The sequence below is a fragment of the Gouania willdenowi genome, chromosome 4 (genome assembly GCF_900634775.1).
Source record: "Gouania willdenowi chromosome 4, fGouWil2.1, whole genome shotgun sequence".
Lineage (NCBI taxonomy): Eukaryota > Metazoa > Chordata > Actinopteri > Blenniiformes > Gobiesocidae > Gouania > Gouania willdenowi.
Window position 1 is genome coordinate 13,091,649 of NC_041047.1, and position 27,956 is coordinate 13,119,604.

Here is a 27,956-nt window from a genome sequence, read left to right on the forward strand (position 1 = left end):
CCCCAAACCAACAAGACAACTACAGTAATAGAAAATATTATACAAAACAAAAATAGACAACGAATTAATTCATAAACAAAAAATTACTAAAAAATAGACAAAAGAAAAAGGTAAATATGCATAATTTCTCCAATACCCACAAGAAAACTACAGCAAAAATAAACAAAACAACAAAAAAGATTACACAAAAAAAACAAAACAATTTAAAACAAAAACTAAAATACACACAATTTCTTCACAAAATCCACAAGACAACTACAACTAGAATATTTGCATTTCCTGGAGAAAATGCAAGTGCTGGCCCACAATGCACAGCATTAGCTAAGCATTAGCTTGCATTAAAATTAGGATTAGCATTAACCTAGCATAGCATTAAAATTAGCATTACCTTGATATTAGCAAATATTAGCATTTTCATAGCATTAGCTAGTGTTAGCATTAACCTAGCATAGCATTCAAATTAGCATTATCTTGATATTAGTTAACATTAGCATTAACCTAGGATAGCATAAGCTTGTGTAAGCATTAACCTAGCATTAACATTAGTCTGGAATTAGCAATAACACTAACCAAACATTAGCATTAATCTAACATTATCACTAATTTAGCATTAGCAAAAAAAATTGCATTAGCATTAACCTAGCAATATCATTAACCTAACATTAACACTAACCTAGCATTAACATTAGTCTAGAATTAGCACTAACCTAGCATTAGCCTAGCAATAGCACTAACCTAGCAATAACATTAGCTTAGCACTAGCCACACAATGGCATTAGTCTAGCATTAGCATTAACCTAGCAATAGCATTAGCCTAGCATTAACACTAACCTAGCATTAGCATTAGCCTAGTGATAGCTTACAGAGGGTTTTCACAGCGTGTCATCAACCTAGAAGTCGCCATATTGGAGATATTCAGCAGGTAAACAAAGCGCACGCACACAAGCAAATCCTGAATTTTGAGAGGAAATGGTGAATTTTTGCCATGTTTTTGGCTGTACCAGTCGGTCAAACCGTGAAAAACATTTGGAGTTTTGTAGACTTTCAAAAGTTATAACAAATCAGGGACAACGATGTCAAAAATCATCAGAGGAAAGGAGCTGCTTGTGGTTAGTGAAACTAAACCAGGACCTACGAGGCAAAAATCTGAAAAACATCTGCATTTGTTTGGCCCTTTTCTTGTCAGGTAAGTGAACTGTTGATAGTAGCTGCTCTTAACTAATTGTCTAGTGTGATGATAATAATATAATTCATATTAAGCTACTGCATGTGGCATTAATGACTTCATATAATCACATGTAATAGCCTGCTACAATAGCAACACAGTTCTTAAAAAGTAGAGCCAAAATGTGCTGTATTTCTCATTGTATTCCAGGTAAAAGGTCTAAACTTTTACCGTTATTGCATTACTTACTTTGACCTTCACCACACATCTGTCGTTGATGACTTGATACTGCATCTCCCTCACCCATCCACACAACATCTGGTTATTGGCCTCCAAACTTTTATTAGATTTAAGGTCTTCCGCTGTGTGACAAAAGTTGCCGTTTCTAGGATAAACCATTAATAAACTATGTATCAGTTGCAGTTCCCTTTAATGACCTGAGAGTGTCGCTGTTGTACTTTGATGAAACCACCGAAGAAGAACCTCAGTGTCCTTCACAACAACATGGCGTCGGCGACCAAGATTATCCAAAAGCTGCGAAATTTCTTATCAGGGGTAAGAAACAGAGTAACCTCACATGTTTACGGAGTGAATAATACCGGACGATGTATTATTTTAAGAATATCTGTCCTTACAATGCAGAAAAGGATGAATTTCACTTGTCCCTGTGCATGTTGACGATAATTTGATGGTGTATTTGCTTTAATTGTGTAATTACAGCATGACCTGCAGTCCAAACTACAGCTGCGCTATGGAGAGATCGCGAAGAGGTAAGACTCGACTTAAAACCATTAAAACAAGTCTGTGAACGTCTTAAGTATTAAATAAGGGTAGTTGGTCACCAGTCATAATGGTCACCAATTGAACTGAAACGTTTCTAAGTGTTGAGTATTCAAAAAACCAACATACTGTACGTGTCTGAAGTTGCTGCTCATGAATGATAATTCATGATGATTCATAAAAAAACTGTGAGGTGAGACACTTCTGATAAAGTTGACGTGTTTGTCTAATATGTTCCTACCAGGACGCAGCCACCACCTAAACTACCTGTTGGTCCGAGCCATCAATACGCATTCAACTATTATTTCACCAGAGACGGACGCAGAGAGTCAGTTCCACCCACAGTGGTGATGTCATCACTGAAGGCTCTCACTACTGGCAGGTAGAAACACAAACAAAAAAAACCCCCAAAACACAATCATCTAATTTTATTACAACACACTGGCCCTCATTTATCGATCTTGTGTGAAAACAGGTGCAAATTTAAGTGCACATTTGGTCATGAAACATTTGTATTTGACTAATCCCAGCGTAAAAATGACGAGGTGTTTAATAAATACAGCGGCTGAATTTGATCGCCATCAACATGTTGCGCCGTCCTGTTTCGGAGGCCCCGCCCACTGAGCTCAAACAAGAAAAGAAACATTTCCAAGATGAAAACGGCCTCCTGACATCTGAGGTGGAGCAAAACACTGGGATTTAAGAAGCGCATTTAAACGTTCTGTGGAAGAGAATGAGCTCATGTGGGTGACGTCTGCCTCCCTGTGTGCACTGAGAGCAACTTCACAACAGAGATCCTAGAGAGAGACATGGACATGATGTTTATATCGGCCTCAGTCCGCACGCTTCAGGCAATACAATGTCACATCAAAATGACTAAATGTTGTCCCTTGTCTGTGTTTATTATTCTTTCAGGCAATTTCGCCCATAATTCATAACAATACCGATTACTGCAGCACATTTGTAAAAGTTTAAGGAACTATTTACATTTAAAAGCATGAATGAGCATAGTACCGCTGCATGCCGTGTGTGTGTGCACTGGGTGAACCTATGCGCTCCTGCTCGATACCAGAGTTTAGCAGCGGTGTTATACGGTATTCAGTGAGGAAAACCAAAAAAGTTGTATCAGTAATAATGTAGGGTTTTTTTTTGTTTTGTTTTTCAATACATTTTATTTTATTCATTTTAATAATCCGTTTTGATCTGTTCTGAATGTGTGTCTGCTTATGCTTAAATGACAGCTGAGGCTTGTTTAATACTTTATTTTCAGTCTCAGTCAGATTTGGCTGCTGAACCATAAATCCACACACTTTGATTTGCGTACACAAGCTCAGACCTTACGTGAGATCTGATCATAGCGTACGCTCACGTCAAAATTGATAAATACCGAAGCTTGTGTGAATTTGGTCTAATGCACGTTGTACGCACAGATCTGAACGTCCTAACGGTTGATAAATGACGGCCAATGTGTTCCTAATGGTTTGGAAGTTTGAACTTCACATTTGTAAGTTGTTTTATTTCTCTTAGTCAGGTGGCTGAAGTCCCAAAGCTTCCAGTGACACCAGGTGCTACTTACCAACCACCGCCGCTGTCCACGGATCAGCCGTACCTCTGAGCAGCAGCAACACACTCTATGCTCTCTATCTGCTGTACAATAGACCATGTCAATAAAATATGTTGTCTTTCACATTTCTGTCTGGCTTCGATATTTTGGCGCAAGTGTTTTTGTTGCAAAAAATGGGATTTTATTTCCTAAAATCAAATCTAGTTTCAAATAGTCAACCATAAACAATGCATCAACATTTATTTTGCTAAACTTCGCCCTTGCTATTAAATTGAACACTGCTTGTGTTAATGTGTTTTTATTTATTTATTTATTTTTGACTGCTTGTGATGCATTGAGGTACCCACTAGATTTCCATTAATATGTTTGGTAAGGAGTATTCCTCCCATAGTTAAACACATTATAAACTTTGTACTTCCCAGGCCTGGGAATTATAAAGTCCACATGACCTATTGGATCCTAGTAGAGAGTCGATCTGTGCCGTAATGTAGCTTTTAGTGTTTAAGATAGAGATTTTCACCATGAAGAAATGGGATCAAACCTACACCTAAGGTAGGTGGGTGTCTTAAATGTGTTTCTGACATGATGCTTCAAACCACTGCAATGTTAAACAAGTAAAATAGTAAAGTTTCTGGAGAGAAACTTTACTATTGAATTTTCTTATAATGCAAAGAAATTACACATTTTTAGATTTTTGAAATACAAAAAAACTAATGAAATTAAATGAAAACCAAAAGACAATTTAAGGCTTTCACTTAAAAGAAATATAGGTTTAGAAAATGAGGTTGTGAGTTTTACTGGGTTTAAACCATATGTGTCAAACTCAAGGCCCGGGGGCCAAATCTGGCCCTTTAGAGCATGTAATTCACCCTGCAGGAGAAAGTAAAAACATGTATCATTGTGTACATTGCAAAACAATTCAGTTGTAGATATCTCAGACCCTTCAAATACACATGGATACAAATTCAGAATTTTCCCATGGTTATATCACATGATGAAGGCGTTAAGTTTTTAAATCTCTGATGAAAAATAATTAAATAAAATGTAAAAATCTTGCAAACTTCCTCAAATTATTCTACTCAATTGATTGTTTATTCCGAGTTCAATGTACATTACATATACACACGACTCTTTTCAAATGAACATATTCATATACATAAACTCAAAAAGGAGTGGGGGGGGGGGAAGTAAACTTATAAGTTCCCACCCCTGTAATTGTCATAATTCACATCAGTGGTTGCTTCATTTCACAAAACAGTTAACATAACAGTCTACATGCAAGAAACATTCATATGCATATACACATAAATATACAAAAGGATATATTAACAACAGTGGTAAATCTTTAGTATATCACAATCTATTGTCAAGCTCTTATATGCAACAGTTTTATTTATATATGTGTTATGTTTGCAGGTTCTCTGTTGCAGTGAGATCGTGACCAAAAAACACAGCAAGACACGTTATTTTTCTCTAGTGATCACCACCAGTCTCGTGGCACACATTTCTTTTTATTCACACAGGTGCAGGCCATTTATCAATCACATGATTGACATACGTCACATGACGTCACTTCCAGTGAAAACAAACAGAATGGGAACACATCTCAACAATATATGTATATATACATTCCTGCAAAATTCACTAAAATAAACAACAGTTGTTCATTATATCAAGGAAATGTAAGTTTAATGCTTGGATATTGTCGGCCTCATATATTTATATGTAATTTATACCTGGAAGTGCAAACTAGGACACAATGTTGAAATAATTTTTTTTGCTGCCTAAAATCTGTGGCCAACTTGAGCTCAAACCGGTCTGTATTTGGCCCCTGAACTAAAATTAGTTTTATTTATTTTTTCCTTCAAATTGTTGAAGAAATTGAGCAATTAAACACGAAATTTAGATAAATCCAATTTAATGTATAAGTTGATGTGCTTAAAAGCAAACAATTGATCAATAAATGAAAATAATGCGTGTCAAAGGGAGGTGGTGGTTGAAAGCACCGCTGTTCATTCATTCACGATTGTGCGATTGCGTCATCTCTCTGCGCCTCATACTCCACTGTTGCTCGGAGGGCGTCCAGCATGGGACACCTTGGAGGTTTGCTGGTTCTCATTTCTCCGCTTATTTGGATTCAGACTCGAGGTAACATCGCCGAGCTGCATGTCTCTCTCTCTGTGTGTGTGTGTGTGTTTCAGTGTGTGTGTGTGTGTCAGTGTTGTGGTTCTGCAGCCACCACTGTCACCCTGAGCGAGCGCGCGCGCGCAAACACACGAACGCGTGCGTGTGAGTTTCTGCAGAGTGAGAGTTAATTATTATATTTTTTTTTTTGACCGAGAGTTAAATAACAAGCTGCAACAGCCAGACTTACACAACACACCTTTTGATCGGCACATCAGCCAAAACATTAGAATCATCTGTTTACTTTATTTTACTCTGTCTTTGATCTTCAAAGTTTTGCATTTCTCTAATAACACAATCCATTATTCAGGTTTTTATCATTTAATTCAGTAATTACCCAAAGGGTGATCAGGTACTATGAATGAACTCCAAGATGGGATTTATTTATTTATTAAAGTCTGTATAAATTATTTTAGAAACATAACTACCTTTAGTTGGCTTTTTTCATCCAATATTCCTGCAGAAATGACAAAATCACTCTCACCAGACACTAAAAAGGGATGTGGTTCCTCAGGAGGCACTACCCCTCAAACAGCCTCCATCTGGAACCATAAAGAGACCTAATAGAGGGGGCTCACAGCTGTCAGATTGAGCCACTCAGGGCCCAAGCCCACAGCGCCAGACGGTTTGGATGTGGGTGGAGAACTGTGCCTCTCCCTGGACCCTTGCGAACGGGTCCGTAACGGGCCCACAGCAGCCGCACCACCTCTGGGTGCAGCATCCATTCCCCGTAAAGCGGCGCGCCCTGGATAATATGTCATCCCACGTTTATATCGTGGGATGACATATTCTTACCGGTGAGAATATTTTTGACGTTAAATCATAAACGATAAAATATTGCACATTCCTAGCTAGCACAAGTGCTAGCAGGGATGCAGGCCAACGTGTGCTGGACCGTCAAGGACAGCTTGGTTTTTTTTCGAGACGGCAGTTTTTGCTTTCGTCCGAAGCTCGGATATTGTAGTATCTGGAGCTGGAGCCGGGCTACATACTTTCGTGAGAGCCCAGAGGGAGGGCTGACGTGCGCACGGGCCCGTAGGCGCTGAGGGCAGTGAGACCAAAACGACAGCAAAGTGTGCTGAGGTCAACGCACCGGTCTTGTGGCAAAGAGTGTGCAGGGGGGCTAGCACCGGTGTGAAAGAGCCACTGGGGACCAACATGTGCCGGAGCAACAGCGCTGGAAGTAACCAGAGCTAAGGCTCGGAGGTTCACTACCTTTCGGCAGCGAAGGGCAGCACCTACCAAGCAAAGCAAGGTAAGAGCTGTATTTCACCCACTTCTCAACCTGTTGTGGTCCAGAGCATGCGCTTGTTCTGCAAGCGTCCGGCGACTGGATTAAAGAGATTCCGCCTGTGGACAGATAAGCTGGCAAAAACGCGAGATAGTTGAAAGGAGAAGAGGTGTTTGAATTGTAGTCTCACCAGACTACCCTTCTTGCTCGAACAAGGAGAAGATATAGCTCACGAAATATAATGAAATGGAACTGAAATGTTGTATAGTAATACAGCTCCACCCACTCTCTCAGAATATACAAAAAGATCTTCTCTACATCCTATCTGGTGGACATGCCAGCTCCTCAAATTTGGAAAAAGTTTCTCAGGGTTTCAGGCTCGAACATGTTTAGGCCTTCAGTAAACAACTTTGCATATGCCTCAGCTTTGAGCTATGTACATAGATTGTTCAAATCCCTAACAATTAGTCATATATGCATTAGTTATTGGGTGACAGTCTCTTATAATCCAAAAAAAAAAAAAAGTTATTTTCAACTATTTTTATTGTCCCATAACTGCATGTGGGAATGTAAGAAACAAATTTGGCTCGGTTTTAATTTATAGTAAAAATTAATCACAATCACTAGATTGGCCATGTCTAATAAAGTATTTATCTGATCAAACTAAAAATGTACCGGGTGCCTATTGAATAATCACGTAAAAATTTCAGAATTTTCTGAGACCGAAGTGCGTGGGCCATTTGTGAAATGACATGGAATCACCCTATTGCAACATTGTATTCAATTTAGTATAATCACTGGTGTAATATTTAATTATGACGTGTTATTGTTGGTGTGTGTGCTCCATCCAGGAGCTGTGGGTCACTCTCTGCCCATCTGCAACAAACGGCTTGAGTTCAGCTGCAGTGATGGCGGATGCGTCTCCTTACAGCTCGTGTGTAACGGACAGAACGACTGTGAAGACGGATCAGATGAAAACCAGTGTGGTGAGTCGTACCAGTCACTGACAACTCCATCAAAGTTAGACAGCAAATTCAGTTCTGAAGCTTTCAAAAAAAAAAAAAAAAAACATTCCTAAGGGCTCGAACCTGGTTAGTCAGCTTACTTGAGTGAAGCTATAACAGACTGACTATCATTAACATGTGTTAATATAAAGCAGATTCAGTCAGTGTGCCAATTTTTTTAATAGCGACAATTGTTTGATTTAAATCTCAATCGGGACATTTGATTAGGTTTCAGTGACTGGTCAGTTTACTTCCTTCCTATAAATGCTGAAAATACACAGATATTAATCTAGTATAAAAATCAAGATATTGCCAAAACAAATTGTCACAAGTTGCAACCCTTGTTAATTTCTGGTTTTCCTGTATGGGGAAAATGTCATTGATGGCCTTTTTTTTTTTTTTTTCTCAGTAATTTATAGTCACGTACTTTTAATCCACAGCTCAGAGGTTTAAGTCAATGTTAAGCTGCAAGACTGCATAGAAAACAAAGCTGTAAGAGAACTCACTGTGCCTTCAATAATTAATCTTTTAAGAGTTTAACTTTCATAATAAAATATTTTGTAGGGGATATCTTATGTACATATAACATATTTTCAAATATTCATATTTGATGCATTCATATACAATACTGTGTTCAAAGCTTGTTCTTCACTCACGCTATAAAAGTAAAGATGAAATGCTTCAGGTTAACAGAAATTGTTTAACTGTCGAGGCATAAATTAGCTGATGTTGGTCGGAGGGGCCGATCGCGCACTATGGCTGCCCCATCTGTGTCTGTGGCTACAATAGTAGCTTACCACCACTAAGTGTGGAGTGAAAGAATAATCCCTTAATTCTGTTAAGCGCTTTGAGTGTCTATGATAAAGCTCTTTATAAAATCCATGCATTATTATTATTATTAACATTCATGCTCAAATGAACCTGCAAATATGTGTTAAAATACTAATAATGTATGTTTTTTTTTCATTTTTTTTTACTTTCAACAATTTCAGATTGACACAACGTTTTTTGTTATTTTTGTACGTTTTTTTTTATTATGTTTTTGTGGTTTTTTTGTGTTTTTATTAAATTTTAAAGGGAAAAACAGAATATGCAATCATTTTTGCAATAAACTTTTTCTTTTTTCTTTGTTTTGCTTTAATACACTCACACTCACTCCTACGGGCAGTGTAGAGACTCTAATCAACCTTACAGTCATTTTTTTTTGATTGTGGGAAGAAACCCACGCAGCATGGGGAGAACATGCAAACTCCACACAGAAAGGACCAAAGTGTCCACCCCAGGGCTTGAACACGTTTTCTTCTTCCAACAGGTTCAAATAAAGCGAGCACCTGACACATGGTCCCCATGACAACCCTGAACTCTGACTACACCTTCTTTCTGCTGCTGTCCTAACTTGACTCTGTCATTCTTTGCAGGAGACAAGCGGTGTAAGAATGATGAATTTAGCTGCACCAACAGACAGTGCATATCTACGCGCTCCCTCTGTAATGGTATAGATGACTGTGGGGATGGCAGTGATGAGGCTTCCTGCCCTATGTGCGATGCTGGTCTCTTCTTCTGTGGACCCTCTGATGCCTGCCTACCCAACCACAAGCTCTGTGACGGGCAGGCCGACTGCCAAAATGGGAACGACGAGCTTAAGGAGTTTTGTGGTTCAACCGAAGCTGCGCCTCAGACTTCCTCCGAGTGCACAGCGTCAGAGTTTCCGTGTGGGGATGGTCTCTGCATCCGCCAGAGCTGGAGGTGTGACCACTCAGCAGACTGTGAGGATGGCAGTGATGAGGTCGGATGTGGTAAGTCACGCTGCAGCTTCTGCTGAACAGTACAATATGGGGTTGCCATGCAGTTTGAAATGCTTAATGTTGGTTATTTACGCATTCTTATGTGGTCTGTGTTAAAGGTGTAAAAAAAAACCAAAAACACAAAATATATATATATATATATATATATTGCATTATTTCACCGCACAATTATAGTATCGATTCAAAAAATGTCCAAATAGATTTTTTTGAACCATGTTTTTAATTAAAAAAAAAAAAAAAAAAACTGTTTAATTGTGCTAATATATGCACCCCGGTCACTAGGTAATCTATTTTAAAATACATGTAATTTGTTTTATTTATTTATTTTTAAACTTTGATAGTTTTGTTTGTGGATGGAGGACATGTATGCATTATTATGCCTATATAATTAAACCTTATCTCTCGTTATAACATTTGACCACTAGGGGTCAGTACAGAGCCATTCTGTTCTGTAAGGACCTAAAAGTGTCTCAGTGAGTCAGTAAACAATAATAAAAAAAAAAAAACATTTAATTTCAATCCATTGAAAAGACAGCATTTAGTTCATGCTGGATTTTCTATTGCAGACTAATATTTTAACATTATCTTAACTGTAACTCTTGTTTTTTGGCTGTTTTTACTCATCATCTTTTCCAGACGCATCAGGAAGAGGCAAACAAGTCAAATGTAGATAATAACAGATAAGATTGTTGGTTGGACAAAAATGCCAATGTATCTTCTTGCAACAGTCCCATTTATAGATACTGTAACACAAAGATCAAACTGTTTTCAATTTAAATTAATAATAGATTTTTTATTTTATTAAAAAAAAAAAAAAAAAAAAAAAACGTCAAAATTCCTTTGATTCTAATTTTCCTGCATGGATAGATTTCCCTAAATAAATAAAAATAAAATGCCACCATTGATCTGTACACTAAGCCTGTTCTGCAAACTCTGATTTAAAACCACAAAATAACTGATGTATCCATTAAAGTACAAAATGTGTATGCGTTTCTGTACTCACTGTGTTCAGTGTCATTTTTTTCTCTGTTGGAATCTTAAAATCTTTGAATTGATGTCTTAGTGTTAGGGTATAAACCAATATCGCAACAGTTTTTAGGGTTAGGTTTAGTCTTAAGAGATCATTTTATGTTTATTTTCCTGAAAGCAATATAAGAACTAAAGATGTCTGTCTGTTCTAAGGGTTAAATTGTGGAATAATGTTGATGAAGAAATATAAATGAGTGACATACTAGAGTTATGTGAAGCAGTACAAATATGTTTGTGTTTTTTGTTAAATGTTGTATATAAAAGAAAGTGCGTGTATGTGTATATACAGTGATTACTATATATATATATATTTTTTTTTTTTTTGCATTTGAAAAAGGGAACTCAAATGTACTTGGTTAATACTTCCATTTCTTTTGTGTGTATTATTTGAAAACGGTAACTTGAATGTTATAATTTATGTTGGGCATATAAGCATTTTTGCTTCTGCATGTTTCATCTTTGTTGTAAATTTTTAAGTTGTGATTTATGTTTGAATATTTTTTCACAAAGTGGCCTAAAATATCAGTGCAATGGGGAGCTTTTGTTTTCTGAAAGAAAAGAAAAATTCCAATTTTGACTTCAGCTCTGCACTAAATAATGTTTGTGCAGAGCAGGACGAGTGTCGGATCAATAACGGAGGCTGTTCCCATCACTGTATGGACCAGCCTATGGGTTTCATCTGTTCCTGCCCCGATCACATGAAGCTGTTGGACGACACGCAGTGTGTGCGTAAGTGGAAATTTCAAATTTATTTATTGGAGGATATGCTGCCATGAGGAGTAGCTGCCATTGTAAAACACACATTGTTGCCGATGATGAAGGTAAGAGTTGAACTAGAGGAGCGAAGATCTATCCAGGCCTATAGAATGAAGCTTGTCTAAAAGCAAATAGTGATCGACCATATCAAACGCTTTGGTGAGATCTATAAATAAAGCACCAGTAAGCAGATTATTGTCAAAGCCAGAAAAAATATCATTGGTAAATTTTAATAAAGCAGATGTAGTAGAGAAGTGTTTTCTAAAGCCAGATTGAAATGGAGATAAGAGGTTATTAGTTGAGAGGTGTTCTGATAGTTGATTAAAGACTATTTTCTCATAGACTTTAACAGAGAGATTGGTCTGTAGTTATTTGCATTACTAGTGTCACACCCTTTATGCAGGGGGATGACCTTTGCACATTTCCAGGCAGAGGGAACTACACATGTACTAAATGATAAGTTAAACAAATCGGCTAAAGGAAAACATAGAACATGAGCGGCAAGCTTAATAAACTTGGTCTCAATGCCGTCTGGACCAGCACTGCTATGAGAAAGTTGATTTATGATCTGCTCTACTACAGCTGGGCTTACCCTACTGAATGAGAAACTGCTGCAAGATGGAGCATCAGAGGAAGAAAGTGAAGCATGGGGAGGAGAATGGACCTGTGGAAGTTGCGAAAAATGTTGGCTAAAGGCAGAAGCAATCGCACCAGAGTCATTAGTAATTACATCATTAATAAGCATATTGTGTGTTGCAGAGTTAGATTTACCTGATAATTTGTTTATTTGCTTCCAAAACTGTTTAGGATGTTTAAAGTTATTTGTAAGACTGTTTTTGTAATAATTTGATCTAGCATTTCTAGTTTGCGTGGTACATATATTTCGCAGGTGTCGATATACATCCCAGTCAGCAGCAAGCTTAGTTTGATTAAATGTTGACCAGGCCTTATCCCGTTGTCTAAACAGACTGAGTTCTCCATTCACCCAGGGAAGATGGCTTCCTTTAACTCTGATTTCTGTAAATGGAGCATGAAGATTAATAACATTTAGCAGTTCAGAGGAGAAATAGTCCCAGGCTTCATTTATGGAAGGTATTAAATAAAGTCTGTCCCAGTAAATGAATGAATCGCTCTTTCGTTGGTGATGAAAAAATGCTCTAACAAATGTGAGTGTTTGTGTTCTGGTTAATGAGTCACCTCCATACACTGATAGCTGTGAGCTAAGTGTTGGCCCAGGCTCTTGTATTTATCTTTCTTCCCTTGAAATGACTTTGTTCTACCCAGAGGTCAACACGTGTCTGGAGAGCGATGTGTGCGATCAGAGGTGTGTTTACGTAAATGGCCGCCTCACCTGCGACTGCACCCAGGGTTATCTCAAGAATCTCACAAGTGGAAAATGTCAGGCTGAAGGTGAGTCATAAAGATCAGTATTTAGATGCCTAAACTACAACTCCCATCAACACATGTTAGCTATAATTATTATTCAAATATTTTGATTGATTGTAAGTATTTATGAACATACCAATACATACATACATGAACTCAAACACTATTCAAACGACACAACACATAGAAACAACAGGCACTAAAAAAATTAATGGACATCACACAACAATGTTGGAAAAACAATTATACACTGAATTCAGACTCAAAATAAAGAAGAAATGGCTGCCAGATCTTACCATAATTCGGAATCGATTCGCTAATGCTACATCTCAGGTGTTCAAGCCTTAAATGGGACATTACTTCCTCCACTCAAAGCTTAAATACTGGTGGCGCTGACTTTTTCCAGCTAAACAGTACCAAGCGTCTTGCAAGTGAAGTCATAAAGGCAACTGCCGCTTCCTGATGAGGTGTCACTGAAATAGTTCAAGTATAAATAAAGTTGTAACGGTACTCGGACTGATGTTCTTTTTACATATAAATGAGATAGTTTTGAATATTCGCTCCCAAAAATCATACAGCCGGGGACAAACCCAGAACATGTGACTCAGGTCAGCAGTGGCATGACAACCTCTCAGACAGGACAGGTCTACACTAACACATGTTAATTATAACAGGATAAGATGGATCAGATCCCAGTAAGGGTGCATGGGAGGGTGAATTTACACCCTATAATGGCCCGCCCCCTTTTCTGGTAATTTCTAAATTTATCGAACATAGTCGTGTGACATATTGTTTCAAAGGAAATTCATTGTAGATTAGGATTATACGTTGCACAATTTGATTTATTTTACTCGGTGGAACCGACTTATTTGACTGAATTCTCGGGAACGTGGTATGTGCTATTCGGCGCGCAACATAGTATATTAGGCCGTAGTTCTTCCAAACTTGTTAGTTAAATGATGAATCCATAGTGTATGCCTCATAAATAAATAAAACAAAGATCATTTGCTCAGAAAAAAAGATGTAAAAGGTTGAAATTGCTGCTTGAAAGTTTATTTTGATCTCCTCTGTAAAGTTTAAACACTCAACTATTGACATTGTCGGAAAAGTTTTATGCATTGCATTGTGGGATGTGGAGTTCCATAGACTGGGGGTTCTCAACCTTGTATTCAGGACCCCATTTGGGCTCGCTAGACACTGGGAGGGGGTCATTTTGAGACAATTTTTGCTTATTTTTACCCCTTTTCTGCAACTACACCAAACTTGCCATATTTTTGTTGTTGTCTTCGTGTTGTTTTCATCACTTTTTCTTGCCGTATTTTTGCTCTTTTTCTTAATGCATTTTTGCTTCATTACTTCCATTTCTGCCACTTCTCCATCAAATTCCAGTGCCTTTTCAGCACATTTTCTGCACTTACAAACCGTTTCCACCATTTTTCCCATCAAATGTTGCATATGTTCACCCATTATTGTTACGTTTTATCTCTTTTCACCATATTTAATGCTTATTATAACCACATTTAACATTTAATCACAACTCAACCACAGTTGAGGTGCATTGATTGGATTGCTGGGTTTATATTTTATTCTGATTTTCGTATAAACATAATGAGTGGAAGGTACAGTATTCCATCAGGTTGAGTGTGTCTTCCTCGGATCCTCGTTCGCCTCCTAACACCTTCTTTCTGTTTCTCTCCAGGAGGTGGAGCACAGTTGGCTTTCACCACCTCTAAGGGGGCCCAGTTGTTGCAGAACATGACAAACATCAGGCACAGGGAACTGGCTCCTTATTTACCAGGGAATGGACCAGTGGTGACCTTATCCTGGAATCGTACGCTGTACTGGGCCCAACGTGGACAAACGCTCATATACAGGTAGTCGGTCCTACATGGTTTATTCAGACAGTGATAGTAGGACTAGTAACCCTACTAACACAATCCACCAGGTTCTCACAGTTAATTGTGGCAGCAAAGGATAAGTCAGTTCCTTTATGTTTGTTCAGCACGTCCTGCAGCACTTTCAATGGTTCCCTGGTCCGATCAGTCATTTAAACCACATTCAGAGGTTTGCTTGCTTACAAATAGCTGAAATTAGTACTCTGCTATGTGATTTTAATTTGTTTGGTTAATTTAGGACCAACGTTATAGTGGAGTTGAGGTAATGTGTTATGGTTGTGGGTGTGAGTTTTTTCTCTGGTCATCCACGTTTATTTCAGGAATATACGAAACATAGTGCATGTTTTATGATCATTGGATACTAAGAGTGTCTCTATCTAATATAGATATTTGATATCGTATTATGTTGGTTTACATCTAAAATCTTTAACACAATCAGTTAGGGTTGTAGTCAACCAAGGAAATGGTTGGTTGACCGAGACAAATATTTTGTTTTGTGGTGCGGATTTGCTTTGATACACAGACCGTTTATGATGTAGCCTTATTCAAGCTTTGAACACAACCCGACAAAGCAAAGTGAAGCCTACAGATCCGACAGACATTAGACATTTATATCCGAGCCCAACCTGAAACCGACAATTAAAGCCCATTCTATCCTCATACAAAGGACATATTTACGTTTCATTTAGTGGTTGGCCTGATTTTCTTAATAAACAATTGTTAATGTTAGATCAGCACACGGGGAAACAAACACACGTTAAACATAGGTGCGCAGTGTGCCCACGGTACCAGAGACATTGGATCTATTTACATAATCCATGTTCTTGTGTAGAACAATGATTGATTTAACAGTGGATGTTTGTGTTTCAAGCATCCACACAGCAGCACGCACTCACACAGCTGTTGCTAGACATAGAATCATGTTTAGGCATTAAATATATTATATTTGATATTTAATCCTTATCACCTATATAAGTGCATTGAATATTTTTTATTTTTATTTTTTTAACGGTATTGAAACTGATACCATTGCTGGTCGACCAATGAAAATCTTGGTCGACCACGATGGCATCGACCAATTAGTCGAGTAAATGACCAAAGTTGGCAGCCCTACAATCAGTCCATTTCAGACTAAACTAGTGCTTATTTTGCACTTTTAAAATAGACATTTTTGATTTTGTTGAATTCACTAAGGTTATTTTTCAGGGTCTTCTAATTAAAAAAGAAAAATTTTAAATTTTACAATATTCTTCGTTTAAGGTTAAAATGTGTGTCCATTGGCAGGAGGTTTGAGGAAACCTCATTTACTGATAGTAAATGGGTCAGGTTTCCTCATACCTCCTGTTGCTGACTATTGATTTATGTTTGAGTAATATCACTTGATCCAGCCTTTTCTAACATTCCACACTACAAAATACTGTACGTACCAAAAGTATGTATAATCCGTGGCCAATATGCAAGGCTGTAATATCACCATCGTATCAGAGGTGAAAAAGAGTGGCGCCACCAAAGAGCTGCAGGTAGCAGACCTCTCTTATTATAGTGATGATGGAAAAATTTGCTACGCTGGCATTTGTTTTCTCCCCATTGGCAAGCTTTTTTATAGGTACATTGGTTATATATTTAAAAAATGAATGAACTGGGAGTGGCTTCTCGAGAGTCTCTTATGAATTAAAAGTAAAAAATAAAAAATGGAAACGTTGAATTAATAGAATAAAGATTTGCGTTCGTCTTTGCTAAACTAATCATAGTTACTATTAACTCATTTCAGTTATTTTTATTTCATGTTTCCACACTACGTTTTATATTTTACACAGCTTTGGTAAAACAGCCAATGAGTTCTTCATTGTGGTGTTTTGTCGGAAGCACAGAACTGAGATGTTTGACTTTAAAACAATTATCCTGTAAAATTCATGGGATGTTCTTTGTATTTTACAGCCCTATCAAAAGGCTTCCAGCCACCAGGTCAAGTGCTTACCTGGGGTCTCATTTACAAAAAGTACTGTACGTTACGCCCAATAACGAGCGTATGGCAAAATTTCTATGTATGAAAACTGAAGCTTGGAAATGTGTGGTTTATGGATTTGTTAGGCGTACTAAAATAATACCATACATTCACACACGAATCTATCTGATGGGCTGTACGCTGCTGTTGACCTAATCATTTACACATGTTGTGACTCACAAATGTATTTATCAGTCTATTGTGAGTCAGCTACCTGACACACCTGTGTGGGTAGGGTGATTGATGTATTGGTAAACAGACTTCACGGGCAAACCTATGCATTTAAGTTGTTTAAGTTGTTGGTTCGTGGTTTGGCAGGGGTTCTGTGGTTCGTGATTCATTTGTGCTTCGTTCGGGGTTTGTTGTTCATTTGTGGTTCACGCTTCGCTTGTGTGTTGTTCAGGGTTTTTGCTTTTTCACGCTTCATTCATGCTTTGTGGTTCGTTTGGAGTTCGTGGGTCGTTTATGCTTCATTCAGGGTTTGTGCTTTTTTTTTTAATGCTTCGTTTCATGATATTTTTTCACCCTAGTTTTTGTACAAGAGGTCCCTGATCTTTTCAGGGTAAAGCTCTAAAATACCACTTGAAGGCTTGGTTTATTTCCCTTTTAGGTTGTGTAATTATGAACATGCACTTGTATGTTTGTTGGGCCCAATTGGGCCATCTTTTTGATTGTTTTGTTTAGCTGTGCACAGCATTCATTAATCCTCTGTGCGTTTATTCTAACACTAACATTTCTCAGGATCTCATTGGATAAAAAGCCACAGAAGCCTGTAGTAGTGCTGCAGACCCACAGTTCAGTGACAAGCCTGGCCATCGACTGGATCCACCTGCTGTTCTACTGGACCAGTATGGAGATGGGTTCAGTGAACGTGGCTCTGCTGGACGGTTCGGCTCAGCGTGAGCTCGTCACGATGCTGGCCCAGCCTTCTGCTGTGGCTGTTGATCCTCTGCAGGGGTACGAGGGCTAAGCCACTCCCTTTGCAAAGTTAGAAATCATAATGTGTAGCACATGTTTTATGTATTTATTCTGTGTAATAAGAGATGACAGCTGTTGAGTTAAGAATAATGTCTTTAAAGAATTTATATGTTTGTATTGTTTTATAGGTTTCTTTTTTGGACTCAGTGTGGCAGCTTCCCAAAGATCGAGAGGTCGGGTTTGGATGGTCGTGACCGAATCCCTCTGATCACTAAATCATTGCACAGGCCTTTAGCCCTCGCTCTGGGTATGATCACAAACTGATAATCTTGAATATTTGAGAGTTTCTGTTGAACCTGCAAAATTTATGAGAAGTTTGACAAAAGGAACAAAGCCAACTTCCTCTTTCTAAATGGGAATTGGGAACAATGTGACTGTAGTTTTGCACTTCTTGCAGAAATCATAAAAACGATGACCATCACATTTTAGTTTCTTCCACAGTGTCTGAAGGCTGCTGTTTGTTTGTTTTAATCTTGTAGACATACCTCGTCATCTGCTTTACTGGTATGACCAGCAGTTGAGAAGCATCTCCAGAGTGGATTTTGATGGCCATCACCGAAAAACGGTGGTGGAATCAAACGGCTACCTCGATCAAGTGTTTGGACTGTCAGTGTTTGAGGTACTTTGATGTAAAGTTATTTTAACTCTTCATTTGTAAACTGGTCTTTCTTGCTGTACGTGATGGTTGCTCCAACCATTGAGGCATTATTCAGTGGGTTGATATTAGTTTGTGGTAAGTCTGTCGCGCCTTATTTAACATTAAAATGCCCTAAGCCAACTTAACCAACCCATCCCAGATGTTTCTTGAGGAGACTGAGTGGAATGATCTTTAAAGAGAGTTTAATAGTTCGTCCTAAAAGTGTCTAAATGTACTTTTTAGAAGATTTGTGCTTAAGAAAACCATTTATTATGCACCATATTCTAGGGATGTAACGATTAATCGTAAGGCAGTTTAAAATCGATTCATAGGTATAACGATTCACATCGATGCTGTGAAAATTGAATCGCAGTACTTTTTTAACCAGCAGAGGGCGCTACCTAGAAGTGTTGGCAGCGAGCGAAATCTGCTAATACTTTCTTTCTGGCCGCCTTCTACTCTTAAACATATTCATAAATGATTCCTTACCCCTTTAGCACCGAAATAATATCTGTAATATTACGTGAATATCTGTAAAAGCCATGTTTTTCTATTAGCTCTGTCTGCTAGCGTAGCATCTCTTCTTCACTGCAAAATATCTGCATGCCAACCGACCACTGGGTTACCAGCGCCCTCTGCTGGTTCAAACAAATATCTGACCTAAATATAGTAAAATTACTTTTTTTTTTTTTTTTTTAAGTCCAATTGTTAAGGCACAAAATACATTTTCAGTTGCACTTTTAAAAAGAAAAAGAACTATTATGCAGCTTTGTATTGTTTAGTATCGAACCAGAATTTAAATAATAAGCTTCTTCTTCATTTGTATTATTCCTTTATTAATTTCATTCAAGATTTATTTTTAGTTAAATTGCATTGTTTTGAATAGTTTATCAAGGAATTCTTTTGACAATGAAAAATAGTATAGTATTTTCCCAAAAAAATAAAGGAATATTTTTCAGTCATTTATATACAGTCCCATTTTGTAAAATAAATCGTGAGAATCGTATCGTGAACCCAGTATCGTGAATCGAATCGTTTCGGGAGTTGAGTGAATCGTTACATCCCTACCAGATTCACTTTGTTGAATTTTAAAGATGAGCGTTACAGTTTAAGAGTCTGTGATCCACCAACTTGAATTCCTGAAAAGCATCACGAGTTGATGACATCACACGGGGAACCGCCTGCACAAACCCCATTCAGCACAATGTTTGTGGCTTTGTTTGTCCTTTTCCCTCCTCGCTACGAATACGATCTTTAATCTAAACTTGTAGAAAGGATGCTAGGACTCTTGACTACGTTGAATGAACTTTCCCTCCAAAGTCCCTAATCTCAATCTTATAATCCAGTCATACATCTATGAGAAGTACTGGATGAACAAAGGAAATTAGGACTGTGATGACCTGCTGTTACTTTGTTGGTGTCTGTTATTGCAGCATTGGTTTTTTGGACTCCATACCTCAATAGTCAAGGCTAATTTGGATTAAAAGCACAGGGCAAAATGTTTATTTTTTACTTTTCTAATTTGAATAAAGACATTAAAAAAATCTATTAAATTGAATGAACAAATCTCAAAAGAAATCTTTATGCATTTTTTTTTTTTTAAAGTCAATTTCAATATAATGCACCTTTGACTCGTTCGACAAGGGATAGGAAGAAGCCTAGGCTTGTCAAGTCCTACCACCATTCTTCAACAATAACAAATGAACTAAATGGACAATGCAAATAAATATTCTAATCGAGCTTTTAAGAAAAACAGAACACAAAAACAAAAAGGGAAACAAAACAAAACAAACATGCACCATCAGCATCTGAGATTTACATTCTCCTTCCTCTTTTCTGTACTTTTCAAAGATATATCTTTTGTACATTTTTAGAACTGCATTATATTCATACTTTGTTTTATTTGCCGTTGGTTGTAATGTTGTGGCTGGTTTGTTTATGCTGGCTAAGAAAAAAACACACACTTGTAGAATAGGGTAAAATATTTGATTGAGACTACTCGATTTTCCTTGCAGAGTTTTTTTTTTTTTTTCTTTACGTAAAGCTTAAAAACATTGCCTAGATCAGTGATTCTCAACTGGTGGGTCGGGACCTAAAAGTGGGTGATGGACCTGCACTGGGTGGGTGATTGACAGCTGGTTCAAATATAAATAAATACTTAATGTCTCTCATATTGGACTTGGCATTTATTTTGAAAGAAACTATTCTCTTCATGCTGTGAAATGAATGTTGCACAGGAAAACATATAGATTTATTTAAAAAAAAAAGATTATATATGTGTGTTTTTAACGGCTATTTTGAAAAACTTAAATTGGTTGGTTGAATTCTAAAAAAAAAAGTGGGTCACGATTTAATGACCGTGGCAAAATGTGGATCCAAGGGTGAGACCAGTTGAGAACCCCTGGCCAAGATGTTATCTTCTTCTTTTTTGGTTATTGGCATGTTGCAATCTACTTGAATAGTTGCATATCGCCACCTACTGTCCATGTTTTATTTCATTACTTTCAACGTCTGAGGTTTCATTCCTTCGCCTAGATGTTATTTTCTGTCTTCCGTTTAGGGATGGGTCTTCTGGAGTGACGATGTTACTCACTCCATCTGCCAAGCTGACAAACATAACGGTACAAACCTCAAAGTGCTGCTGTCTCACCTCACATCACCAGGCGGGTTGGTCATCCTCCACCCTGCTCTCCAACCAAAAGGTGCGACCCTTCACTAGTGGGTTTAGCTATTCCTGCGCTAACAGTTAGCTGCCTTACAGATTTGTCAATTTTTCATGCTTTTCTTAAGGACCGTCTGTGTGTGAGCGCCATGGAACGGTGTGTCAGCACGCGTGTGTTATCAGTCTGAGTCACCCGAGTCTCAAATTCAGCTGCAATTTTCCAGAAGACGCAAGTAACCGATCTCAGGAAAGTCCTACCATCTGTCACACTGTCCCTGCATCAACTCTGTCCAATCCTACTATGACGGCAATCCTCTTCCTTATCAGTAAGAATTTCTTTATTGCAATACAGTGGACATAAAAAGTCTACACACCCCTGTTCAAATGCCAAGTTTTTGTGATAGAAAAAATTTACACCAAGAGATAAATAATTTCACAACTTTTTCTACCTTTAATGTGACGTATAACCTGTACAATTGGTAAAACAAACTAAAACCTTTCAAATAAAAACTGAGAGAATGAGGTTGCAAACATGTGCACACCCTCTTATAACTGGGGACGGGGCTGTGTTCAGATGTAACCAATTACATTCAAACTCATGTTAAATTGGAGTCAGCATACACCTATCACCATTGAAAGTGCCTCTAATTAACCCCAAATAATTTTCAGCTGTTCTAGTAGCTTTTCCTGACATTTTTGTAGCCACATCTTCCAGCACAAGCCATGGTCCACAGAGAGCTTCCAAAGCATTAGAGAAAGCATCTCATTGTTCAAAGATATCAGTCAGGTAATGGGAACAAAACATTTTCCAAGGAATTAAATATAACATGGAACACAGTGAAGACAGTCGTCATCAAGTGGAGAAAATATGGCACAACAGTGACTTTACCAAGAACAGGACGTCCGTCCAAAATTGATGACAAGACGAGAAGAAAACTGGTCAGGGAGGTGTCCAAGTGGTCGAAAGCAACATTGAAGGAGCTGCAGGAATTTCTGTCAAGTACTGGCTGTGTAGTACATGTGACAACCATCTCCCGTCGTCTTCATGTGTCTGGGCTATGGGGTAGGGTGGCAAAACGGAAACCTTGTCTTACGAAGAAAAACATTCAAGCCCGGCTTCATTTTGCAAAAACACATTTGAAGTCTCCCAAGCATATGTGGGAAAATGTGTTATGGCTCGATGAAACCAAGGTTGAACTTTTTGGCCATAATTCCAAAAAGTATATTTGGCACAAAAACGACATGGGTCATCACCAAAAGAACACCATACCTACAGTGAAGCATGGTGGTGGCAGTATCATGCTTTGGGGCTGTTTTTCTTCAGCTGGAACTGGGGCCTTACTCAGGGTGGAGGGAATTATGAACAGTTCCATATACCAGGCAGTGTTGGCACAAAACGATCAGGATTCTGGTAAAAAGCTGAAGATGAAGAGGAACTTTATCTTTCTACACGACAATGACCCTAAGCACACAGCCAAATCAACAAAAGAATGGCTTCACCAGAATAAGATTGAGGTTTTGGAATGGCCCAGCTAGAGTCCAGACCTGAATCTGATTGACCATATGTGGGGCGATCAGAAGAGGGCTGTGCATAGGAGATACCCTCGCAATCTGTCATATTTGAAGCTGTTTTATAAAGAGAGTGGGCAAATATTGCCTCGTCAAGATGTGCCACACTGATAGACTTTTGCCCAAAAAGACTGAGTGCTATTATAAAAGCCAAAGGGGCTGCAACAAAGTATTAGTTTAAGTGTGTGCATGTTTATGCAACCAGGTTGTCTTGAGTTTAAAGGTTTTAGTTTGTTTTTCAATTGCATTGTACAGGTTATAGGTCACATTAAAGGTGGAAAAAGTGGTGAAATTATTTATCTTGATGTAATTTTTTTACATCACAAAAACCTGGCATTTGAACAGGGGTGTGTAGACTTTTTATAGCCACTGTATATAACCATAGTCATTAGTGCAAACAGTGAGAGTGCACATTGAGTCGCGCTTATTGTATCAAAAGTGCTATTTAGGTGCCAGTGACAATGCATAAATCAACAAAATGGCAACATGGTTGTATGGCACATTATGTATTCAGCACAAGGATGCAGCTGTGAGATTAATATATAAAGAATTTAACAAAACACCCATTACATGCACTTAAGATTCCGGATATTTCTGCAATAAAGTCCAGATGGTCACTGAGGCTTATTTAAAACATGCAAACATCTCCATCAGCCAATGTTTTGCCTCATAAAGTAAGAGTTGTGTGACTCGTCCACCACTAGCTGCTCTAAAGATGTACTTATTTAAACTTTAGCTGTTTTCTAAAAATGTGATGAAGTAAATATTTGCTCATGCACATCCACAGAGGGATTGCTGTGTGGATTTTAGGGATCGAGGTGAGGAGACGCTTTAAATAGATGCACTTTGTTGCATTTAGAAATACTTACTTAAGGAAACTTTATGTTGTAAATATGAGAAGGCCCTTGAATAACTTCATTTTTCAAGACATATCTCATCGTCTCCCCAGGATGGGTGGAGGATGACATCATACTTCTCACCAGCTTGTGCAGACACTTCAGAAAACTGGAGAATATGTGTTTGTGTGTGTGTGTTCCTTAGTGTTCTTCAGCGTGCTGCTGGTGGGGTTGACAGCGTGGTGGTGGAAAGGAGAGTTCAGGTCGTCCAGGCCACTGGATGCGCTAAGCTTCGCCCTCAAGGAATCCCAGGACCCGTTAATCACCCGGGGTCCACTCGTAGCACCAAGAACTTCTGTGGCCAAGGCAAGAGGGGTCTGCTCAGATGCACGCACGCACGCACGCACGCACACACACACACACACACGTCATCAGTTAGTCAGTAAAGCTGCATGTGTTTGTAGTTTGTTTGCCTGAAGAAATACATATACATATGAATCAACGACGATTTTCTGCCATTTAACAGGAGACAGAACCTGAGTGACATCTCTATGTCTGCCCACCCAACATATATATATATATATATATATATATATATATATATATATATATATATATATATATATATATATATACACCATAGGAAATGGAAAGGGTGGAGAAGAGTTGATTATTTTAAAGTGAGAGTGAGATGTGATGTTGTAGTTGTGCATATGCTGACAAGTGTGAAGCTTGGGTATAATAATGGTGGTGGTGGCTGTGAACAGAGGGAAGGAGTGAGTGTTTATACCTAAAACAGGTATTTAGTTTAAACCCACTACTTGCACATTGTATATTGTTGTCATGCTTTACTGCTACTTACCTTGTCCTGTACTTTTTGTTTAACTTGGTTGTGTATGGTTATATTTAAAGTTCAGTAAATGTTAGGTGTTCTATTGGTGTCTTTAACTTAATTTATAATATATACGTTTACTGTATATCATATGAGTGTTTCAATTGTCTTTCATAATCAGTGTGCTTTAAAAAAAAAGTATATCGGCTTCCAAAATTGGCTTTAAATATTCGCCATCGGCTGAATTTTTTTTATTTTTAATTGGTATCGGCATCTGCCTTTGAAAATCACATATCGATCGACCTCTGTCAACTCATGGGCATAATGTTTACACTGTGATTAGAAATATACACACTATGCTTTTGGCTTTCAAATTAGCAGTGCATTATGGGAAAAAAAAATACTGTAAGTGCTGAAGTATTGCACTCACACACAATACATTTGTGACCATTTTGACAGTGAACATCTATTTAGATTTAAACCAGTTGTTATGTTATGTTCTGGATGATGAAGAATAAACAAAGTGTCATGACTTTAAAACTGAGGTAAAAACAGAAATTCCTCTTTGTTTGCAATGGTTGAATTCTGCCAGTGGCTTCTGAGCTGAAAGCCACAGGACCAGCAGGTGTTTCCTCTGCAGGAAATCCGTTAGTGACGTCACTCGCTGGTTTCATGTTGCAGGATCTTTGTGGCAAATGTTAGATGTTCCATTTCTCAACATCATGTTGAAGTCGTCATGTTACTAAGCATGGCAGTGATATGATCTTACTTTACTCATTAGATAACTTACAATGCAAGTCACACAGAGTTCAGGAGCTTTTGAATGTTTGTTTGTTAAAGCTACAGTTATTGAGACCATTTAAAGCTAGGGGTCAAACTCAAGGCCCAGGGGCCAAATCCAGCCCTTTAGAGCATCCAATTTGACCCCCGGGAGAAAGTATTATTATTGTGTGAATCACCAAATAATCCAATTGTCCAGTTATCTCAAATTCACCAACTCCACAATACTTTTAGGGGCTTGCATTTTTCCTTTGTTTATATCACATTAAATGCAATGTCATTTTAATGGCAAATTATGGAAAGAAATACATTATTCCACAAATCTTGCAATTTCTCACCAACATTTCCACAAAATTCCTCAAAGTTACACAAAAATTAATAACAAAATCAAGAACTTTTGAAGTGAATTGAACTGATATTAAAAACTAAGGCACAATACTGATAAATCTACGGCCCACTTGAGGTCAAACTGTTCTATATTTGGCCCCTGAACTAAAAAGAGTTTGATACCCCTGATTTACTGTAAATCTGCTCAGTAGGGCTGAGCTCACTCTGCTTTCTTTGCCTCCAGGAAACATTACTCAAGCCCCAATTGGATGGTCAATAAAAGATGGACGCTGATGATCACCTGACCAAGCTTCCCGCGTTGATGTCTCGGCATTGGTCTCTGAGCTGGAAGGATATTAAGACAATTAAAACTCCGCCCATTGTTTCTCTGCATCCAGGTTTTCCATCAGAGGCTCAGATGCTGTAAACATTTGGAAAACAAACACTCAGTCATTCCTGTCAGACCTTCAGCTTTGGTGGGTTTTCCTTTCAGCTCCAGTGATCCTCGTTCTCTGTTTGTCATTGATGGCAGCACACAAATACATGTGGAAAGAAGTGATGCTTCATTCTCATTTTGAACAGCACTTTGCTCATCAAAGTAACTTTTTTGATGTTCAGTTAATTTTGCTTTTTTTTTTCCTGCTGAACAAAAACATTAGAAATCTTTGAAGCCGAGTTGTGCCTTATGCAGTTTGATGTGCAACAATGAAGAAAACGTGTTTTTTCTTTGGGATTTACAAAACCTTTGTTCGGCTTATTTAAACAGTTTTTTGCTAAACTTGAGATGCACTTTCTTGCTTCATAACAACTTTGATCATCATACAATTCCTGAAATCATTCATAGTGTTGTTACATGGTGTAAAATGAACTGCTGAACCCAACTGCTGTTCTATTCTGTCTTTTGGGACTTTTTTTGTGAAATTTTGTGTTTATTGAAGATTGCTGTTGCTTTCTTGGTGAAATCTTTTTTCATTCTGCTGGCTGTGATCAGTGAGAACTAAGTCAGGCTTGGGTTTTTTTTCCTTATGGTTTGTGACTTGTTGATGAAATATAGTTCTTAGGTTTTTTTTTTTAGTTTGAAAGAACAGAGAAGTGGTTTAGATGAGAACAGCAAACGGTACGCTGGTTTGTGTGAATATAGATATAGAAGCATATTAAAAAAATGCCTGAAAAAGGATTTAAAGTCCACAAAAGGAGGCCTTTCTGGATTGCAGTGTCTGCAGTGAGCTAAAAAATAACGGTTTGGTCCCTTTTACTGTATTGGAGCTTTTTTGATGCTGGTGAGAACAACTTTATCTGGTGTGAATGATCTCAGAGTGGTTTGGGGGATTTTTTTGCAGTCACTTTAGCTTACATAATTATTAACTGTTGGAGGAAACCAGAGAACCCAGTATTTTGCTCAGTAAAGCTGGGGATTAAACCTTTTTGTATCTCCACTGAGTGACGGTCATTGTGGATGAGCCTTGTTTGATTGTGTTTTTCGTGAAGGTCTCGCATCATATCTTTCATGAACTGCTGACCGGGGCTGTAGATATTTATTGCAAATAAATAGTTTTTAATTTTAATTTATTTTTGTGTACCTTATTTGTACAGTACAGGGTTGAATAAACAGATGAAACACTGTAAATAAAATATTTCTTCTTCCTTTTTCTAACTGTGTTCATGCGGATTGCTTTCGTTTCACCTCTGTCACAACTTTATGTATCAATGAAACTGTGACGTGAGATGGATGATAATTCTTCCATGTGATGAAGCAAACATGCTGTGGTCGTTTGTTTTAATGGTTTTATGACCTTTTATTGGACGCGCTGTGTTAATGCACAAAAACCCTCTGTACGTTACACTTTGTTGCCCTGTGCAACATATTTTAATCACCTCTGGTTTGCTGAAAACATTTCAATTATGGATTCATTCTATCCTCTTGTGCAAACTATGAGCCCCTGCCTGCTAATGTGGACAGAAGGTTATAATATGTATGTGTTGTTTAACCCCACAGACAGTAGATAAGAGTTATCAGTCCTATCCAGTATTGTACAGTATCCTAATGTGACGAGCAGGGTTGGGGTTACAATTCTAATTGTAATCGTATAATTGTAAATGAAAAAAATATGTTGCTTTTGTAATTGAGTTCAAATAATTTACTTTATAATAGTAATTAGCATAGGAAGCCGGTCAGACCTGGCAGACCCAAACGTGTGGTGAGGGTCTGTTGGGAACGTCTAGTGGATCCCTCTGTCAGTGGGGTCTTCAACTCCCACCTCCGGATGAGCTTCTCCCAGATCCTGAGGGAGGTGGGAGACATCCAGCATGCGTGGATGCGGCCGTTCGCAGCTGTGACCGTAGTCTGGTGCCTGTCGCGGCGGCAATCCTTGAACCCGGTGGTGGCGCCCGGAAGTAAGGGATGCCGTCAAGCTGAAGAAGGAGACCTACTTGGCCTTTTTAGCTGGTAGGACTCCGGAGGAAGCCGAGAGGTACCGGCAGGCCAAGCGTGCTGCAGCCAGCGCGGTCGCAGAGGCAAAAACTCGGGTCTG

General features: G+C 38.2%; 2 protein-coding genes across 4 annotated transcripts; both read left to right on the forward strand.

The window, feature by feature from the left end:
* Positions 1-1,580: 1,580 nt before the first annotated feature.
* ndufa7 (NADH:ubiquinone oxidoreductase subunit A7) lies at positions 1,581-3,634 on the forward strand. 2 transcript variants are annotated; one of them, XM_028443394.1, is made up of 4 exons: positions 1,581-1,720; positions 1,886-1,935; positions 2,190-2,327; positions 3,477-3,634. In XM_028443394.1, the coding sequence occupies exons 1-4, from the start codon at positions 1,628-1,630 to the stop codon at positions 3,502-3,504; spliced, it is 309 nt and encodes a 102-aa protein (XP_028299195.1). In that variant the 5' UTR covers positions 1,581-1,627; the 3' UTR covers positions 3,505-3,634. The 2 variants fall into 2 exon arrangements, with proteins under 2 accessions (XP_028299195.1, XP_028299194.1); XM_028443393.1 differs by having other exon boundaries at positions 1,583-1,720; positions 3,473-3,634.
* Positions 3,635-5,533: 1,899 nt separating this feature from the next.
* LOC114461394 (low-density lipoprotein receptor-related protein 8-like) lies at positions 5,534-26,990 on the forward strand. 2 transcript variants are annotated; one of them, XM_028443391.1, is made up of 13 exons: positions 5,534-5,657; positions 7,776-7,910; positions 9,347-9,724; positions 11,372-11,491; positions 12,803-12,928; positions 14,604-14,778; positions 17,546-17,761; positions 17,911-18,029; positions 18,262-18,401; positions 20,980-21,121; positions 21,210-21,407; positions 23,692-23,852; positions 25,670-26,990. In XM_028443391.1, exons 1-13 carry the CDS (start codon positions 5,597-5,599, stop codon positions 25,703-25,705), a joined length of 2,007 nt encoding a protein of 668 aa, XP_028299192.1. In that variant the 5' UTR covers positions 5,534-5,596; the 3' UTR covers positions 25,706-26,990. The 2 variants fall into 2 exon arrangements, with proteins under 2 accessions (XP_028299192.1, XP_028299193.1); XM_028443392.1 differs by lacking the exon at positions 5,534-5,657 and having other exon boundaries at positions 7,779-7,910; positions 11,377-11,491.
* The last annotated feature ends 966 nt before the right edge of the window (positions 26,991-27,956 follow it).